Source organism: Triticum aestivum, chromosome 2A (assembly GCF_018294505.1).
Source record: "Triticum aestivum cultivar Chinese Spring chromosome 2A, IWGSC CS RefSeq v2.1, whole genome shotgun sequence".
Lineage (NCBI taxonomy): Eukaryota > Viridiplantae > Streptophyta > Magnoliopsida > Poales > Poaceae > Triticum > Triticum aestivum.
In genome coordinates, this window is record NC_057797.1 from 779,938,595 (window position 1) to 779,957,906 (window position 19,312).

The following is a 19,312-nucleotide window of genomic DNA, read 5'->3' on the forward strand; positions in this document are numbered from 1 at the left end:
CTTCTTGCAGGAAGAACGACAAGACGAAGTGCAACCGAGGCGGCGAACGCGAGCATGATTATCCGCTGGGTGATCTGAATCGTTTCCCTTTTATTTCTCTTTCTTCTTTCTTCTTCATATTTAAATTCTTTTTGTGTTATTTCATTTTTCTTTTTCAACTTTCGAACATCTTTCCAATTCATGAAAAAAATCTTGAAAACGTTAACAATTTTCGTAATCATGAGAATTTTTTAAATACATTATATTTTCTTGATATCATGAACATTTTTTAGGGTTAATTGGATAAATGTCACTCGAATTCAGGTGATTCCGAGAAATGGGACTGCAATATTTAAACTTTGAAAAATGCCACTGCATGTTCTTTCACCTCTCGCGGAAGCAAATCTGTGCCTCTCGCGAACGATAAAAAAAACCGCGTTTTTCTGTGCCTCTGACCGAAGCAAATCCGTACCACCATGAGAAGTTAATATGTGTCTCTCGCGGAAGAAATAAAACGTTTTTCCACGTAAAAAAAGTTTTCCTGTTTTTTTGTCCAAAACCTAATAAGAACCCCAAAAGATAAAAAGTAAAAAATTATCTAAAAGCCGAAAACACGTACTGACAAATAAAAAAATCCGAAGAAAGCGTGATATGTGGCGGCGGCTGAGAGCACGCCAAGCGATGCGCTTTTAGCCCACCAAAAGTGACCCTTACGGGGCTCCCGAAGGAGTACTCGCTGATTAGTTACTCTCGCTTGCGAGGCCCCTATTTGGCGCGCGGGTCGGCGCGGAGCGACCTGGTACATACCCTCAGCCCATTTTTCATATGGGCCGGCCCATTTTTCGGATTTCATCTCCATCGGTTTTGGGAAGGTTCTAAACGCTTCCCTGAACCAATTTTTTCCTTTCAGTTTTTCTTTCTTTTTGTTTTTTGTTTTTTCCTCCTTTTCTTTTTCTGTTCAGTTTTCCTTTCTATTTTTATTTCTCTTTCTTCTTTCTTCATCATATTTAAATTCTTTTTGTGTTATTTCATTTTCCTTTTTCAACTTTCGAACATCTTTTAAATTCGTGAAAATTTCTTGAAAACGATAACAGTTTGCGCAATCATGAGAATATTTGACATACATTATATTTTCTTGATATCATGAACATTTTTTAGGGTTAATTGGATAAATGCCACTCAGATTTTGGTAATTCTAAGAAACGGTACTGTAATTTCAAACTTTGAAAAATGCCACTGCAAACTTTGAAAAACGTCACTGCAGACTTTAAAAAATACCACTGAAAATGGCATTTTTAAGAGTTTGGAAAATTACAGTGGCGTTTCTCAAAATCGCCGGAGAAGGAGCGCAAGGAGGCATTAGCTATGCCACTGCGTGCGCCAGGCGCCAGTGAGCGTGGCCATATCCATGGTCGCCTCTGGTCTACATCAAGCTCGTCAACAACGACGACGGTCAGTAGATTTAGTTTAATTAATGTTTTATTTAATTTTTTATAGTTTATTAATGTAATGAACGGACTTTTGCTAGCAATAATTTTTTTAACTCAAAATAAAATTAAATGTGGGCAGGCGCGCTGGGTGCACTTGCGGGCCGGCAGAGACAGGCTGACTTTTGGGTGTCCGTCTGACCATCCAAACCAACCAAAAAGGGACACATTTCGTATCCGTTTGCCCTGCTTCTGGCTGTGCTTCTTCTGGGGCACTCTTGAGAATCAATTTTATTCATCTCCTCTCACCTCATACTATTCTTGGGATAATATTTCCATCTTGTCAGATTTACTTACACTCTGTTTGAAATGCAGCGTAGACCTTGTTTCTAACATCGTGAGGTCAAGTCGTACTGAACCTAAATGATAACTACAAAGCCATAAATTGTTTGTCTGAAGTTGAGTTCAGTGTGCCATTTTCACCAGTGCTGCATAATCAAACCACTTGCTGGAGCAGTTCATTTTCACCACTGATGCTCTAGATGCTCTAGCAGTTCATTTTCACCACAAGAAAGCCATAAATTATTTGTCTGAAGTCGGACCAGAACGCTCACAGGCCACAGCCACATTTTGCTCCAGTTTGCCCACGCGGGACGACTCACATTTGTCGACTGACATCTTTGACCAAAAGAAACTACATTCATCAGTCCGAACTGCGTTAAACAATAAAGGTACCTCCCCGGCAGTTGTAGGAATACAACAAAACATAGATCTAGTCTTCAAGTTTGATAACACAAGATCACAAAACATAGGTCTAGTACAACAAATATACATATATATTAGCTCTAAGTTTGATCACCTAAGGAGTCATCTTCACCCCATCACCAAGTTAGCGAGCTTGTCCCTCACAAGCAGGGACCAAGCAATAAGAACAACCACATTATGTCCGCCAAGAACACATTCTCCCTTGCTTACTTGGCAATGCTGAGCAGGGATATCAAGCTGGGCCTCGTTAGCGACAAGACGAGACTTTGCATATTCTTTTATGGTAATCTTCAGTGATCCTTTCAATTTCACGGTGACAACATTCCTTGAAAGAGAGATATAGCCATCCAGTCCATCTTCAAGAAATTTTTCATCACAATCAATCAACACAACTTCCCGACGTGCATCAGCATTGACACCTTCAGTATATGATGAACATGAAACTTGACCTCCATATTCAAAAGATGACTCCCCTCCAACAAGACGAATGGACAAGATAGTGGCCTGGACTGCACTATAAATAGTCTGGAGGCTTAACGTTGCTGAACACAGGCAGCTAAAGAAAACAGCGCTGTCAGCACTAGCGAAACTGTGGTGGATAGCATCACTCATCAAGGCTTTATCTTGGGACTCTGTTCCATCTCTTATCCTTAGTTCAACTTCAAAGTCGACAGGACACTCAGCCAGAATAACACGAGAAGGCCCAGTCAAGTGCAAAAAAGGATCCTGCAGACAACATCATCATCATTATCATTACTAACGCTTAACTGAAACAGACAAACATCTAATATGAGATAGTATGGAAACTTTGCTCAGGAACAAACTCAATGACCTTTCTGTCCCTGATAAAAGGAACATAAAGCTCCCGTTTTCATGGTCATTGTTGTTGCATGTGCTGAATACAAAGAGCTAAAAAACAGAGATACTTTGTTCAGAGAGGGTTTGATTTGTTGGCTGCAGAACTTAGTTTAGAGAGGTGCTATCTTTTGTTTGAAATGCCTAAGAATGAGCATTGTATTCCCTTCCTAAGAGTTCTATGTACTGAGACAGACAGAGCACCAGGAATTCATGGTCACAATGATTGTTTGAATGTTCCTCTTGCTGCTGACCACACTACAATTGATTATATCTCTTAGTGAGAACTGATTCATCTTCCATGGTTATTAGAAGGTAGAAAATGGGAGACTGGTAGACACATTGGCATAGTACTGGTTAGACCAGATAGTTCCCTGAAACATTTGCTTGACACCGAGCCCCTCAACTTCCTAAAATGTTTTTCTGGCTTGAACTATATCAAGGGTGCAAGTGTTAGAACCCAGAAGCCTGTGATATTGCTGTTAATGAGATACACATCAAACTATTGCAATCAACTTTGACAGTGCAACTATATCAACAAAGGCCTGCATTCTGCCTGGAAGGTGCAGTACTGAAGATGCTTGTGTTGATCCAGAATAGATCTCGACTTTGGCCATAAGAAGAAACTATTTTTTTTCATATAACCTTATCTTGTACTCCTTCCTCCCACAATGTAAGACGTTTTTGCAAGCTAAAAATAGCTTGCAAAAACGCTTATATTGTGGGACAGAGGGAATACTAATTACCACTAGATGTCCCTCATAGAGCGAGTTTCTTATCTGCTGCACTACTCGACTAATGCTGATGAGCTTAATTCGATTTCCTTGATGTGTAATTACACGCTGATAGGAACATACTTTTCTTCGATCAAATTATTTTCATCCAAGAGTAACAATAATCAAAGCTATGCCTATCTAGGAACCAGCAGAGTTATATGGACTGCCATAGTAATTTTCTATGTTTGCTAATCGGCTTGTTTAATACACAAGATCACATGCAAGAGGAAGAAAAAATGTTGTATACATACCTTTTCAGTGAGTACTTGGCAGTTAGCCCGGGAGCGAGAGAAGAGGAGGTTGCGGTTACCATCCACAACGTCTCGAGCAGCAACCACGCCATACACATAGAGTGGCCACTTCAAGCAGTCATTCAGGTCAGAGATTTCGAAGGAGTAAATCTGCAAGGCCTTGGTGGCGAAGCCGGTGTATGGGATGATAGCAGGTGCAAATGGGGTAAAGTACATAGAAGACAGTGTGGCTGCAACATCAATATGTGTGTAGTGTTATATAATGTAGAAACTACTAAACCAAGGGAAGTACAATATTTTACCGTACAAGAAGAAAAGCAGCAAGTTATGATTAGATTGACTGAGAAATGCATATTAAGGAAGAAAAAGGAAGCAAAAGCAGGAAAGGCATAGGAGCAGACAGGTGCTACACTCACCGACATCAAAGCCAAATGTCCACTTGGGAAACTGCGCACTAGTGTGTATTTGTGTAGGTATATACTACTCCCTCAGTCCCACAATATAAGACATTTTTGCAAGCTACATTATGGGACAGAGGGAGTAGCTTTCTAACCACATACCATTGGTGTATTTTCTTTCAAATGCACTATACTGTGGAATGGGCCCTCCACAACAACTTAACCTCTAAGAGATATATATGATCAATCAATACCCTCGCTACTTACTTGTCTCTATGGTAAATGGGCCAGAGAATCAAGTGATCAGTTCCTAAACTCAGACAGGCATTGCATTAGTACACTGAAATTAAATTCTAGGAATTTGGTGTGGATTTCTCTAATTTCTAGCATGAGCACTAATTCCCCTGGAACTAGTATGCAATGAGTTTCTCCAGAGTTCTATCAGAACTGGAATTTTGAAATCACTTGTTATTCAAAAATTCTTTGAAATTGGCATCACGGAGGCTGAGTTTTCCTACAAGATAAATGATTTCCAGTGCTTATAATACAGTTACAGAACTCTCATATTTCTCCATTTTGAATGTTAATTTTGGAGTTCAATGGTTTTTACCTCCCTGGAATCATTACCCGGAGATTAAATGTCGCTCTTATAAGCCACATAACAAAGTAGACAGGTACATTTTTTACCCAGAGGATATTCATGAAAATATTGTAGTGCCATCACCACATATTTGCCACTTGCAACAAATTAAATGGCACTCTTATAAGCCAAATAAAACTAAAGATCAATAAAAAATTATTTTACTATCCAACAAGGAAAGCAGCAAGTGATATGATTGAGAAATGCATATTAAAGATAGGTGAGATAATTAAGCAGCACTTACTTATATCGTTGAAGCCGCCAGACCTTAATACTGGACTACCCCAAATGGATTCCCAGCTTTCGCGGCGCTCGCTGTAAGCAGCAATTGCAGCATCCGCAGAAGATTTGCCTGAATTGGGCGACCCTTGCCTCGCAATGATTCTGGAGATCTCCGCACATCTCTCCGACAGGAGACACAGTAACCTGGCCGTCTCCAAGGAGATTGGAGCAGCGAGTTCCCTCAGAGACTGGATCCGGTAGCCCAGCTTGTGCGCCTCGTGCAGGAGCAGATCGAGGGCCTCCTCGTGACGAGGAACAAGGTAGGGCAAACTCACCACAGGCAGGCTCGCGATCTTCTGGCCGGACAACTGCTCCTTCAGCTGAGGTAATTCGCGAGATAGTGATCTTCCAGCAGTATGCTCCTTCAGATACTCCTTCCTCCCAGCAATCGTCCCCAGGCCACGGGAGGTGACCTCCCACCTCAGGAATTCGGTCTCCCACCTCAGGGTCTCACGGTAGCGACGTAGAGAGTCTACCAAGTCTCTTTTCGCCTCCAGATCCATCTTCGTCTCTTGTCCCCGACACCTTTGATCTCTGTTTCCGCCGCCGCCAAGTTCCTCTTCCTTGGGGTTCATCTTCCCATCACTAATTAACAAGAACCCCTTCTAAAAAAACAAGAGCCCCTTCTAAATGTCACTTCCACCCTCTCACGGCCCACAAATGGCAAATTATAGGAGTTTTTCGCTTTTTTGTACATTTATTTTTTTAAACGCGTGTCCCTTACAATCGTGCGCCCATATCTTGAAGTTTTTTCATTATTAAAATCCTTGCGTCGAGATCTTCGAAACTATCCCATGTTAATAGATTCTGATGATTTTTTGTCTCACAAAAAAAGTCATAGTCGGGAACACGATTATTTTTATTTACTTTTTTTTCTTTTTTGAGAAGCATGACTGTGTTTCTCGCGGAAGCCAGTCCGTGCTCTCCAAGAAGCTTTCCTTTCGATGCACGCGCTGCTTCCCGTGCCGTATTCATGTCAGCCAGAGCACATGAACGCTGGCATTAATGCCGCGATGTGACCGAAGGGAGGGAGGGCGGCACTGACCGGCGCGACCTCTCGGCAGCCGCCGCTTCAATGCGGCCGCAGGTTCCCGAGGAACCAAGTCCGGCCACCGCGCTGCATTGAAGCGGCAGACCGACGACCCTTCGCATGGCCTGGCCGCGGCTATTTAAGACACGCTCCAGCGCCCTTCACATCGCATCCTCTTCCTTCCTCCTCCACACCGCACCCCATCCACATCTCCGACGATGGGCAAGTCCTGGGTGTTGGCACCGGCAGGCAATTCTGAGGCGGGATCTGGCAGCTTGTGGAGACGCCGCCCTCGGACTTCGGGGCCGTCGTCCTCGTCGGCTGGTGACGACTCCACACGGGAGGAGATCGTCATCTCCTCCGGCGACGAGGAGGACTAGCAGTCGTCGCCGTCGCAGTCCGCGCTAGCGGTGTCGGGCCAGGTCTATGCCGGCACCGACGTGGAGTTCGAGGAGCAGATGGAGCTGATGCTCCGTTGTCCACACCAACGGCCCGGCTCCGCCATCGGGGGCGCTCCTCCCCGTGATGGCGGAGCCGGCATCCCCTCCATGCTCTTCCCCACCGTGCAGCAACGGCGTCCAAATCGAACGCCACGTCAAGGAAGAATGACTCTCCTAGCCGCCCCGGCATGCCGTGAAGGTGGAGCGCCGCTTGCCGCCGTCTCACCACATTGTCAAGGAGGAGACCCCACCCCCGCCCAAGGTGCGCGGACGCATTCTGCACTACCTCCGTGGGGGCTCCTCGTCATCGTCGTCGTCCCAGAGCGCCATGACGATGCAGGAGTACGCCAACCGAAAGCAGCGCCGACAACACAAGCGCAACGCCATGCCCCGATCCCAATTCGCGGACTCCGACGTTCCGCCGCCACACATTGCGGCGGACCCAGACATGGCGTACACTTGGGCCCTGGACCGCTCCCTGACGACGTCGGTATCGGCCATGTGCCGTCTCCACAACCTCGACGGGGAGATGGCCAGTTACGGCAAGGAATGGTCCCTCGCCGAGATCACCGCTGACGCTTCCAACGACTGCCGCCCTCCCCCCCCCCCCCCAGCCCATGTCCTCGGTGGCCACGGCCGCATTGCGCACAGTGGTGGAGGAGGCGGAGAGGATCATCCCTGAGCGTTGGGCGGCTGTCGGAAAGCCCTGTCGCGGTGCCACCACCTTCCGCCTCCCCAAGCCCGACTCCGACGGCGGGCCAGACAACGATGACGAAGGAGGAGCAACCGTCATCCCGACATTGGCTATGAGGTCACCGTGAAGTATAGGATAGTTTAGGGTTTTAGTTTTAGGTTTTCATTCACCGGACGAAAATATTGTCCTATTTTATCTACAAATTATCTTACTTTCAATGAAATGCACCGTGTTTATATCAAAATACGCCGTGTTTGCACGGATTTCATCCGGTTGGTTTGAGTTGTTGTGAAAATGTATGCAGCTAGCATTGGATGGATACCTTCCGCATCCGCATACGCGAACCGGTCCCCTGTCTGCGGATGGATGCGGGAGGTTTATTGGGAAAAACCTATTCGACGCATTCTGCGTCAAATTGCCGGCACGTTGCACAGAGAGGATCGCGAACGACCCGACACGGGCTGGCCCATTTAGTAGCAAGACGGGCGTCTCCCATACCCCAGTTTTGGGAACGTTCGCGAAGGTTCCCCAGCCGTTTTTTTCGGTTGTGGGAACCTTCTAGAAGGTTCCTAAATCATTTTTTTCTGTTTCTTTTTTTCCTTTTCCGTTTCTTTTTTATTTTTATTTTTATTTTATTTTATTTTTCTATTTCTCTTCTTCTATTCTTTCAATTTTTTCTTTTCTTTTTCTCTCTTTCATCAAATATTCAAGAATTTAAAAGATGATCATTCTGAAATTTTCCTGATTTTAAATTTAGTCACAAATTCTAAAAAAATTATAATTTCATATAATGTTAGATTCATATACAAAAAAATTCAAAATTCAATTTTTTAAAAATTTAATACATGTTTTGCATTTTTTGTTGAGAAGTTCATAAAATGTTCAAAATTTTAAAAAATATTCCTACTTTCAAATTTCGCTCACAAATTTCATTAAATTGTTCACGCTTTTATTGATTTGTTCGCAAATTTTAAAAATGTACAGAGCATTTGAAAAAAAATGTTCGTAATTTTTAGTTGTAGTTGTAAATTCAAAAAACGTTCTGGAATCTCCAAAAATGTTCCAGCATTTCGAATTTGTTCACATACTATGAAAATGTTCTTATTCATTTTGTTCGCAGATTGAAAGAATTTTGTTCATTTTGTTCTTTGTAATTTTTAAAAATGTTTGCATTTTTAAACAATTGTATATAATTCGAAAAAATATTCATGTTTAGAAAAAAATCTCACAAATTTAAAACGTTTCAGAGTTTCCAAAAATGTTCCAGGTTTTCCAAGTTTTTTCACATATTTGAAAAATGTTCGTGTTTTTAAATTTTATCCTAAATCCGAAATGTAGAGGGAGCTTTCGGAAAATGTTTCCATTTTGAAAAGTTATTCATAATTTTGAAAAATGTTCGCATTTTCAAATGATATTTCATTTTTAAGAAAATGTTTATGTTTTTTTTGAAATATTGTTTGTAATGTCAAAAATTGTTCTCGTTTTCAATTTTGTTCCTTTTTTCAAGAAATGGTTGAGAAATTTGAAACATGTTCACGTTTTTTCATGAAATGTTTGTGTTTTGAAAAATTTATTCATAAATTTGAAAAGGTTCACATTTGAATAATACTTACATATTTCAAAAAATAACTTTTGAAATTTCGAAAAAGATTTAAGTCTGGTGCGACTTATAGTTCATAAGCACTGGGTTGCTATTTTTAGTAAGAATGCCTAGCGATTTTGGTTCACTCGCAGCAGGCCTCGATTATTAATGTTTAGATTTCGCCACTGTCGTTTCGCTCTTTAAGAGCCGCACTGCATCTATGGCACAGAAGCTCGATGGAAGGAGCTGCTAGCACAGCTCGCTACTATCTGCCAAGTCTAGGTTCGAATCGTAGGATAGCCCTGCAGTTTTTTTTGGCATTTTTTCCACCACGCGAAGTGCCACCGCGTGCCACTCTGGGCCGGCCCAGGTGAGGCGCGCCCTGTGCGAAACCTCGACACTGTGACGCAGAGAGCGTCACATAGGAAGTCTCTTTTTTGCGGGTTGCCGTTGGAGATGCCCTTAGGCCATGTTTGTTTGGGTTTTTCTTCTACTTTTACAGCTTTTCCACTTTAGAAGAAAATGCCACAAAAGCTCCTAGGAGCTGTTTTGCTTCGACTTTTGGCCTTTTGATTCGGAAGTTTCCATATCTTCCTGGCAAGCCATCTTGGGCTCCTGACGATTACAAGAAGTACATCTTCTTACCCACTATTTTACCTTCCCAATTTGTTTAACCAAGTGCATGAACATTTTGGGAAGCAGACCCCTTTGACTCTTGAAAGTGAATCAAAGACTGGTGGAGTCCACAGCACTCGATACACGTCAACGCCCCCTGCGTTTGAAAAAGGCGAGTGTTCTCTATGTTGCTTGCAACTGGCTCTTGGTACCTAATACTGTAGATTAGATATTGTTGCAATATCATATGATCTCATTGTTTACAATCTCCATTGCTGCTGTAGCATATTTTGTATATGTACTTTGTGCCGCATTCTAGTTGCGTGCTCCAATCAACTGTATCAAGACAAGTCAGTACACAAGAGTCGGATACACATACAGTTTGACATCCTACTTGCCTTAGCATACCACTAGCAAGACGAAAATACATGGCCAAGACACCATACTAGGCCTGGGTAGTATATCCATCAATCAAAAGGTCCATCTTGTCGCGGACAAGTCGGGACCAAGCAACAGTGATCTCCACCTCAGAGCCGCAAACCAAACATGTACGCTGACTGATGTTGCAATACTCACAAGGGAAGTAGACATGAGTAGATGTAGAAGATCCCCCATACGTTTCTACCACAACATTCAACCCTCCTCCAGATTCAACCGAAACAACGTTTCTTGACAGAGGAAGGTAACCATCTAGATCTAACTCATCATCTTCTTGAGGAATTCCTTCAAGAGAATGAAACAGCACAGCCTTCTCATGCATAGTAGAACTACCATCTGCACTAGATGACCAACAAAAAACTTCCCCTCCAGATTTAAAAGGATGACCCTCTCCGACAACACGAATCGACAAGATAGTTGCCTGGACCGAACTAGAAAGTCGTTGAAGGCTCAACACTGCTCTACACAACGGACTATAGAAGGTTAAACGTTGAATCTCACCGCTGGGTGCGACCTCGTAGCGGTTGCTAACACAGATCAATTCTCTCTCATTGATCCCATCACCTCTAAAATCATAGCCATCATGTACTCGCAGCTCAATTTCAAAGTCAACAGGGTCCACGGCTAAAATAGCACGTGACGGGCCAGTCAAGCACAAAGAACAGTCCTGCAAGCATTAGATCATCGTTGTGTTTAAATGGAGTGTTTTGCTGAAGAAGAAAATACTACTGTACTTAACAAAAAGGCAGAAAATGAAGAGAAAACTAAATATAGAACAGTGCATACATTTTCAGATGTAAGTAGTTGATACATAACACTTGACTGAGAGAAGAGAAGGTTGCGGTTGTGGTCCACGGTGTCTCGGGCAGCGACCACACCATACACATTGAGTGGCCATTTCAGGTCGCCACTTAGTCCAGTAATTTTGAAGGAGTAGATCTGCAAGGAGCTCTCAATAACAGCGGCATGGGGCGGGATGATACCCGGTATGCAATGCGTAAACTGCATAGGACTCAATAGAGCTGCAACACAATTAAGCAAAGACTAAGCAAATTTCTTGAGACATGCATACAGCAAAGAGTAAATAAATAGAGTTGAGTAAGCAAACTTCTCACATGCATAGAGCAAACATAGGCTTAGTTTTTTTTAAACTGTGGTAATTTAAAGCCACGGTATTCCAACGTGTGGGCAACTAATACTACAATTACTTAAAACCATGGCTTTTCAGAGTTTTACAAAAACTACATAGATGTTTGGATGGTGATATTTTACCATAGTTTTGGCTGATTGTTACGGTGGATGACAGCTGAACCTAACTCAGCTCGGAGCTACACGACTAATTAGTGACTTCTAACAGCCGCCGGGCTGCATGCACCCGCCATGCAGCCCGGTCAGCACGCCAACACCTACTCCCTCCAATCCTAAATATTTGTCTTTCTAGATATTTCAACAAGTGACTACATACAAAGCAAAATGATGAATCTACACTTTAAAATATGTCTACATACATCCGTATGTCGTAGTCCATTTGAAATGTCTACAAAGACAAATATTTGGGAACGGAGGGAGTAGATGCCAGGATCTGTACCAATAAATATACAATTCACTTTGATTGTTTTCTGATCAAATTAAAGGAGACAGACTAAGTACTGTCACTACAGTGTTTGCTCCTGAGTTCTGACCAACTTTGCCATTCAACAAGTGTGTGACTTCAAATTTCTGTACTGCCATAACAAGCCAAGTGAAAGAAACAGATAAGCTAGCCGGCCTGAAACTGCTGATTAATCTAAGCAGGATGTGCATGATTGATATACAATCATTTGTGGCATGCATGTGCTAACAACCGCAGCAAAAACTATGGAATACTGTGGGGCCTAAGCAAATAGAGTTGAATAAAGTTAATTTCTTGAGAGATGCATAGCATAGAGCAAACAGTCTATGCAAATAGAGTTGAGTAATAAGCAATATAATAAAGCTGCAGCATATATGCATTCTGTACTTACTTTTATATTTGAATCCACCGCACTGACCCGGCTTGCTGCCACTTGAGTATTCCCATACTCTACTGCGGCCTGCGAACAAACCCAGCTGGTTATCCATCCGCTCTTTAAGCTGCTCCGCTGGGGATTTTGCTTCCTGCTCATCAGCATGCTCCTCCACAATGCGCTGCTCCGCTGGGGATTTTGCTTCCTGCTCATCAGCATGCTCCTTCACAATGCGCTCCTCCTTCTCCACAATGGGCGCCTTGTTCTGCAGGATCTGCTTCCTCTTTGCCTCCTTCTCCGCCTTCCTTTGCTTGCTCATCTCCCTCCGCCGCTCCTTCTCCTTCTCTGCCTTCCTTACTGCCTCCCTCTTGGCCTCCTCCGCCTCCATCGCTGCCTGCCTCTCCGCTTCCATCACCCTCTCATACTCCTGCTCATCCTCCTCTGTAATCATCATCGCCAACTCATTTCTGTAACAGCAGGGTCTCGCCAGGACATTGGAGGAGAGACTCAAGAATTCATTGGCAGCCATGATCTTCCTCACCTCCTGCTGCCTCCTCGTCTCCTCCTCATCCTCCTCCTCTTCCTCCTCCTTTCTTTCCATCTTCTCGGTGATCTTGTCAGATGTAACGTGTGCATCCTCCTCCTCCTTCTGCTGCTGCTGCTTCTTCTTCTTCTTCTTCTTCTTCTTCTTCTTCTTGTCCTTCTCCTTCTTCCTCATCAGACCCCTCTTCTTCTTGTCCTCCTCATCCTTCTCCTTGTGCTGTTGTTGCTTCTTCTTCTCCTTCTTCCTCATCCTATCCCTCTTCTTCTTGTCCTCTTTCCTCTCCTCCTCCTTCCTCTTCTCCTCCTCCTCTGCTGCCTCCGACACGGCCTTATCCATTGCCTGCTCTGTAGATTTGCAGAAATCCTGGGAGATCTTCATTAATTTGGATGATGTGCTAACCAGCTCGTCGGCCTTGTACAATGGGATGTGGGAATTGGAGCAGGAAAGGAAATGGGACATGGATAGCATCCGCTGGCCCAAATCCTCAACATCCTCCAAGATACCGAAGGGTTCTTTGCAGTCCTCATTGGCCAGGACGGACGACGTTGATGTTCGAGAAATCTCATCCACCCAGCGAGAAATCCCCGGGGTAAGAGACCCAATCAAGTCTCTGCGCTCGCGCTTCAGGCACAAGATCTCCTCTATCAGCGTCGATAACTCAGGGTCGGACTGAATCTCTGAGTTATCGACGGTAAAGAAGGACCTGGTGCCCATCTTCGTCTCTTGTCCCCAACACCGCCGCCGCTTGGGGTTGCTCCGGGGGCGACCGGGAAGTGGAAGATGAAGGCGGGGACGAGGCTGACGAATCTGCGCACGAGGTGCAGGAGGCGCTCGGGGCGGGGCGGATGGAGGGAGGATGGGCGAGGACGGATGCGGCGGCTATGGGGATCGGGGAAACGGGGCGAGGGTTTGTGGCGGCGGCTGGCGAGAGTGAGAGGGGTGGAGGGGGAAGAAGGGAGGTGTGCGGCTGTGACCCAAGCAAGCCCAGTCCGGCTCGGAGGCAAGTGTGGCCCAGTTCTCCGCTCGCCGGCCCGTCCAAGAACCTCCGAGCCCTTATTATTTTGCCGCGAAAATATTTTTTTTTTCAAAAACAAAATACAGGCTCTTATCCAATTTTCTAAGAAAAAAAGAATCAAACTTAGTTAAATTTGACTAAGCTTATGAAGAAATATACCCACATTAAAAATATCAAAAAAATTAATATCATTTGACATCACGTGATACATATTTCATTTCATTTCTATACTACTCTGTCTCCCACAATATAAGACCGTTTTTAAAGCTTAGAAAACAATTTTATATTATGGGATAAAAGGAGTATATTTTTATATTCATAGTTTCCATGGCAACACTGCATAACTCTTTTGTATCGGCGGCTTCTCGATGCCGCACAATAGGGTCAACATGTCTTCACTTGGTCAACTAATGGATCACTATTTTTTGTGTCTATGGATACAGATATACAAAAATGATATTGGAATGCTTGAAAACAAGTCCTAGGTTCATACTTTCACTAGTGCGATCTCTCAACAGTACTAACATATTTGAATCATATAATAATACCTCTACGTGCGATAAAAAATCACTCCAAACTTCCTATCAGAGAATGTAGGATGAAAACATGCATCAACCTCTATGCCTAGATTATCCCAATGTCACCAAGGAAATCCGCAAGTTGATTAATAAAATATATCTTAAGTGATCTCAATAAATTACCCCATTGTCACCATAGGTATCCACAAGCAAGACATACATCAAGTGATCTCAAATCCAAAGTATTCAATCCAACATATGACGCTTCAAAGAGTAAGACTAAATTCATCACAACAAAGATACAGAGGAAAGACCACCATATGATCCAACTATATTAATAAAGTTCACGATACATCAAGATCATGCAAATCAAGAACACGAGAGAGGGAGAGATCAAACACACAGCTGCTGGTACATACCCTCAGCCCCGATGGTGAGATGCTCCATCCTCGTCGGAGGCAGTGGGGATGATGAAGATGACCTCCAGTGATGGCTTCCCCCTCCGGCAGGGTGCCAGAATAGGGCACCGGATGAGATCGCTTCGGAAAAGAGGTTTGCGGCGGCAAAAAAACTCATCTAGGTTAACTTTCAGGGGTTTACGAATATATAAGAATTTGCAGCGCTGGTTTCATGCCGGGGGAGAGGGGGTTCCCGAGGACCCCACAAGCTCAGGTAGCGCGGCCTAGGGGCGCCCCTTGAGCTTGTGGCCCTCTAGCACCTTCTGGTCCTTTCCCGAAGCTTCTTGGGTCCCTTCTTGCCATAAAAATCACCATAAAAAATCCTCGTGTTTGGACTTTGTTTGGTATAGTTATTATGCGAAACAAAAAAATACTACACCATGGTAGAGCTTGCGTGACACACCTATGTGTCGGCATTGAAGGAAATATGCCCTAGAGGCAATAATAAAGTTGTTATTTATATTTCCTTATATCATGATAAATGTTTATTATTTATGCTAGAATTGTATTAACCGAAAACTTAGTACATGTGTGAATACATAGACAAACAAAGTGTCCCTAGTATGCCTCTACTAGATTAGCTCGTTAATCAAAGATGGTTAAGTTTCCTAGCCATAGACATGTGTTGTCATTTGATGAACCGGATCACATCATTCGAGAATGATGTGATGGACAAGACCCATCTGTTAGCTTAGAACTATGATCGTTTAGTTTATTGCTATTGCTTTCATCATGACTTATACATGTTCCTATGACTATGAGATTATGCAACTCCCGAATACCGGAGGAACACTTAGTGTGCTATCAAACGTCACAACGTAACTGGGTGATTATAAAGATGCTCTACAGGTGTCTCCGATGGTGTTTGTTGAGTTGGCATAGATCGAGATTAGGATTTGTCACTCCGATTGTTAGAGGCATCTCTGGGCCCTCTCGGTAATGCACATCACTATAAGCCTTGCAAGCAAATGTGACTAAAGAGTTAGTTGCGGGATGGTGCATTATGGAACGAGTAAAGAGACTTACTGGTAACGAGATTGAACTAGGTATGATGATACCGACGATCGAATCTCGGGCAAGTAACATACCGATGACAAAGGGAACAACGTATGTTGTTATGCGGTTTGACCGATAAAGATCTTCGTAGAATATGCAGGAGCCAACATGAGCATCTAGGTTCCGCTATTGGTTATTGACCGGAGAGGTGTCTTAGTCATGTCTACATAGTTCTCGAACCCGTAGGGTCCGCACGCTTAACGTTCGATGACGATTTGTATTATGAGTTTATGTGATTTGAAGATCGAAGGTTGTTCGTAGTCCCAGATGAGATCATGGACATGATGTGGAGTCTCGAAATGGCCGAGACATAAAGATTGATATATTGGACCATGTTATTCGGACACTAGAAGTATTCCGGATAGTTTCGGGTAAACACGGAGTGCCGGAGGGGTTACCGGAACCCCCCGGGGCAACTAATGGGCCACCATGGGCCTTGTTGGAGAGAGAGGAAGGCAGCCAGGGCAGGCTGCGCCCTCCCTTGCAGTCCGAATTGGACAAGGGAAGGGGGGGGGGCGCCCCCCTTTACTACTCCCTCCCCCTCTCCTTCCTTCCCCCTCTCTTCCTTGTGTAGGAATCCTACTAGGACTAGTAGTCCTAGTAGGACTCCCCCTCCTTGGGCGCGCCCCCTAGGGCCGGCCGGCCTCCCCCTCCCTCCTTTATATACGTGGGGAAGGGAGCACCCTAGAACACACAAGTTGATCTTTTAGCCGTGTGCGGTGCCCCCCTCCACAGTTACATACCTCGGTCATATTGCCGCAGTGCTTAGGCGAAGCCCTGCGCCGGTAACTTCATCATCACCGTCACCACGCCGTCGTGCTGACGGAACTCTTCCTCGGCCTTAACTGTATCAAGAGTTCGAGGGACGTCATCGAGCTGAACGTGTGCTGATCGCGGAGGTGCCGTGCGTTCGGTACTTGGATCGGTTGGATTGCGAAGACATTCGACTACATCAACCGTGTTACTAACGCTTCCACTTTCGGTCTACGAGGGTACATGGACACACTCTTCCCGCTCGTTGCTATGCTTCTCTTAGATAGATCTTGCGTGATCATAGGTATTTTTTTTGAAATACTACGCTCCCCAACAGTGGCATCCGAGCCAGGTCTATGCGTAGATGTTATATGCATGAGTAGAACACAAAGAGTTGTGGGCGATAATAGTCATACTTCTTACCAGCATGCCATACTTTGATTCGGCGATATTGTTGGATGAAGCGGCCCAGACCGACATTACATGACCGCGTTCGTGAGACTGGTTCTACCGCCGTGCTTCGCACACGGGTGGCTAGTGGGTGTGTCTGTTTCTCCAACTTTAGTTGAATCGAGTTTGACTACGCCCGGTCCTTGTTGAAGGTTAAAACAGCACACTTGACGAAAAATCGTTGTGGTTTGGACGCGTAGGTAAGAACGGTTCTTGCAAGAAGCCTGTAGCAGCCACATAAAACTTGCAACAACAAAGTAGAGAACGTCTAACTTGTTTTTGCAGGGCTTGCTGTGATGTGATATAGTCAAGACGTGATGATTTATAAATTGTTGTATGAGATGATCATGTTTTGTAACAGTTATCGGCAACTGGCAGGAGCCATATGGTTGTCGCTTTATTGTATGAAATGCAATCGCCATGTAATTGCTTTACTTTATCACTAAGCGGTAGCGATAGTCGTAGAAGCAATAGTTGGTGAGATGACAACGATGCTTCGATGGAGATCAAGGTGTCAAGCCGGTGATGATGGTGATCATGACGGTGTTGGGGAACGTTGCAGAAAACAAAAATTTTCCTACGGTTTCACCAAGATCCATCTATGAGTTCATCTAGCAACGAGTGATTAGATGCATCTACGTACCTTGTAGATCGCGAGCGGAAGCGTTCAAAGAACGGGGATGAGGGAGTCGTACTCGACGTGATCCAAATCACCGGAGATCCTAGCGCCGAACGGACGGCACCTCCGCATTCAACACACGTACGGTCAGCGTAACGTCTCCTCCTTCTTGATCCAGCAAGGGCGGAGGAGAGGTTGATGAAGATCCAGCAGCACGACGGCGTGGTGGTGGATGCAGGGGTCACCGCAGCAGGGCTTCGCCGTTCTACTACGAGAGGGAGAGGTGTAGCAGGGGAGAGGGAGGCGCCAAGACTCAAGGGTGCGGCTGCCTCTCCCTCCCCCCCTTTTATATAGGCTCCCCAAGGGGGGGCGCCGGCCCTAGGAGATGGGATCTCCTATGGGGGGGGGCGGCCAAGGGGTGGAGTGCCCCCCAAGCCAGGTGGTGCGCCCCCCACCCTAGGGTTCCCAACCCTAGGCGCATGGGGTGGGCCAAGGGGGCGCACCAGCCCACTATGGGCTGGTACCCCTCCCCACTTAAGCCCATGGGGCCCTCCGGGATAGGTGGCCCCACCTGGTGGACCCCCGGGACCCTTCCGATGGTCCCGGTACAATACCGGTGACCCCCAAAACTCTCCCGATGGCCGAAACCGCACTTCCTATATATAATTCTTCACCTCCGGACCATTCCGGAACTCCTCGTGACGTCCGGGATCTCATCCGGGACTCCGAACAACTTTCGGGTTACTGCATATTCATATCTCTTCAACCCTAGCGTTACCGAACCTTAAGTGTGTAGACCCTACGGGTTCGGGAGACATGTAGACATGACCGAGATTGCTCTCCGGTCAATAACCAACGGCGGGATCTGGATACCCATGTTGGCTCCCACATGCTCCTCGATGATCTCATCGGATGAACCACGATGTCGAGGATTCAAGCAACCCCGTATACAATTCCCTTTGTCAATCGGTATGTTACTTACCCGAGATTTGATCGTCGGTATCCCAATACCTCGTTCAATCTCGTTACCGGCAAGTCACTTTATTCGTACCGTAATGCATGATCCCGTGACCAGGTGTTGGAAATATGTCCTAGAGGCAATAATAAATTAGTTTTTATTATATTTCCTTGTTCATGATAATCGTTTATTATCCATGCTATAATTGTATTGATAGGAAACTCAGATACACGTGTGGATACATAGACAACACCATGTCCCTAGTAAGCCTCTAGTTGACTAGCTCGTTGATCAATAGATGGTCACGGTTTCCTGACCATGGACATTGGATGTCGTTGATAACGAGATCACATCATTAGGAGAATGATGTGATGGACAAGACCCAATTCTAAGCATAGCACTAGATAGTGTAGTTCGTATGCTAAAGCTTTTCTAATGTCAAGTATCGTTTCCTTAGACCATGAGATTGTGCAACTCCCGGATACCGTAGGAGTACTTTGGGTGTGCCAAACGTCACAACGTAACTGGGTGACTATAAAGGTACACTACGGGTATCTCCGAAAGTGTCTGTTGGGTTGGCACGAATCGAGACTGGGATTTGTCACTCCGTGTGACGGAGAGGTATCTCTGGGCCCACTCGGTAGGACATCATCATAATGTGCACAATGTGATCAAGGAGTTGATCACGGGATGATGTGTTACGGAACGAGTAAAGAGACTTGCCGGTAACGAGATTGAACAAGGTATCGGGATACCAACGATCGAATCTCGGGCAAGTATCATA

The 19,312-nt window shown here is 44.9% G+C and overlaps 2 protein-coding genes across 2 annotated transcripts; both read right to left on the minus strand.

Moving 5' to 3' along the window:
• Nucleotides 1–2,103: 2,103 nt before the first annotated feature.
• On the minus strand, nt 2,104–5,967 carry LOC123186720 (uncharacterized). The gene is made up of 3 exons (XM_044598433.1): nt 5,336–5,967; nt 4,054–4,283; nt 2,104–2,897 (listed from the first exon to the last, which is right to left on the minus strand). Exons 1-3 carry the CDS (start codon nt 5,946–5,948, stop codon nt 2,280–2,282), a joined length of 1,461 nt encoding a protein of 486 aa, XP_044454368.1. The 5' UTR covers nt 5,949–5,967; the 3' UTR covers nt 2,104–2,279.
• A 3,999-nt stretch (nt 5,968–9,966) lies between these two features.
• On the minus strand, nt 9,967–13,639 carry LOC123191188 (leucine-rich repeat and IQ domain-containing protein 1). The gene is made up of 3 exons (XM_044603976.1): nt 12,176–13,639; nt 10,959–11,194; nt 9,967–10,839 (listed from the first exon to the last, which is right to left on the minus strand). Exons 1-3 carry the CDS (start codon nt 13,413–13,415, stop codon nt 10,180–10,182), a joined length of 2,136 nt encoding a protein of 711 aa, XP_044459911.1. The 5' UTR covers nt 13,416–13,639; the 3' UTR covers nt 9,967–10,179.
• Between the last annotated feature and the right edge of the window lie 5,673 nt (nt 13,640–19,312).

What these genes read in the sequence shown, in the direction of transcription:
- LOC123186720 (XM_044598433.1), bottom strand. Translation starts at nt 5,948, where the DNA reads ATGAACCCCAAGGAAGAGGAACTTGGCGGCGGCGGAAACAGAGATCAA. An exon ending in TGGCGGCTTCAACGATATAA is followed by an intron (nt 4,284 to 5,335) that starts GTAAGTGCTGCT and finishes TTGATGTTGCAG; the next exon opens with CCACACTGTCTTCTATGTAC. An exon ending in GCCAAGTACTCACTGAAAAG is followed by an intron (nt 2,898 to 4,053) that starts GTATGTATACAA and finishes TGTTGTCTGCAG; the next exon opens with GATCCTTTTTTGCACTTGAC.
- LOC123191188 (XM_044603976.1), bottom strand. Translation starts at nt 13,415, where the DNA reads ATGGGCACCAGGTCCTTCTTTACCGTCGATAACTCAGAGATTCAGTCC. An exon ending in CGGTGGATTCAAATATAAAA is followed by an intron (nt 11,195 to 12,175) that starts GTAAGTACAGAA and finishes ATTGTGTTGCAG; the next exon opens with CTCTATTGAGTCCTATGCAG. An exon ending in AACTACTTACATCTGAAAAT is followed by an intron (nt 10,840 to 10,958) that starts GTATGCACTGTT and finishes TAATGCTTGCAG; the next exon opens with GACTGTTCTTTGTGCTTGAC.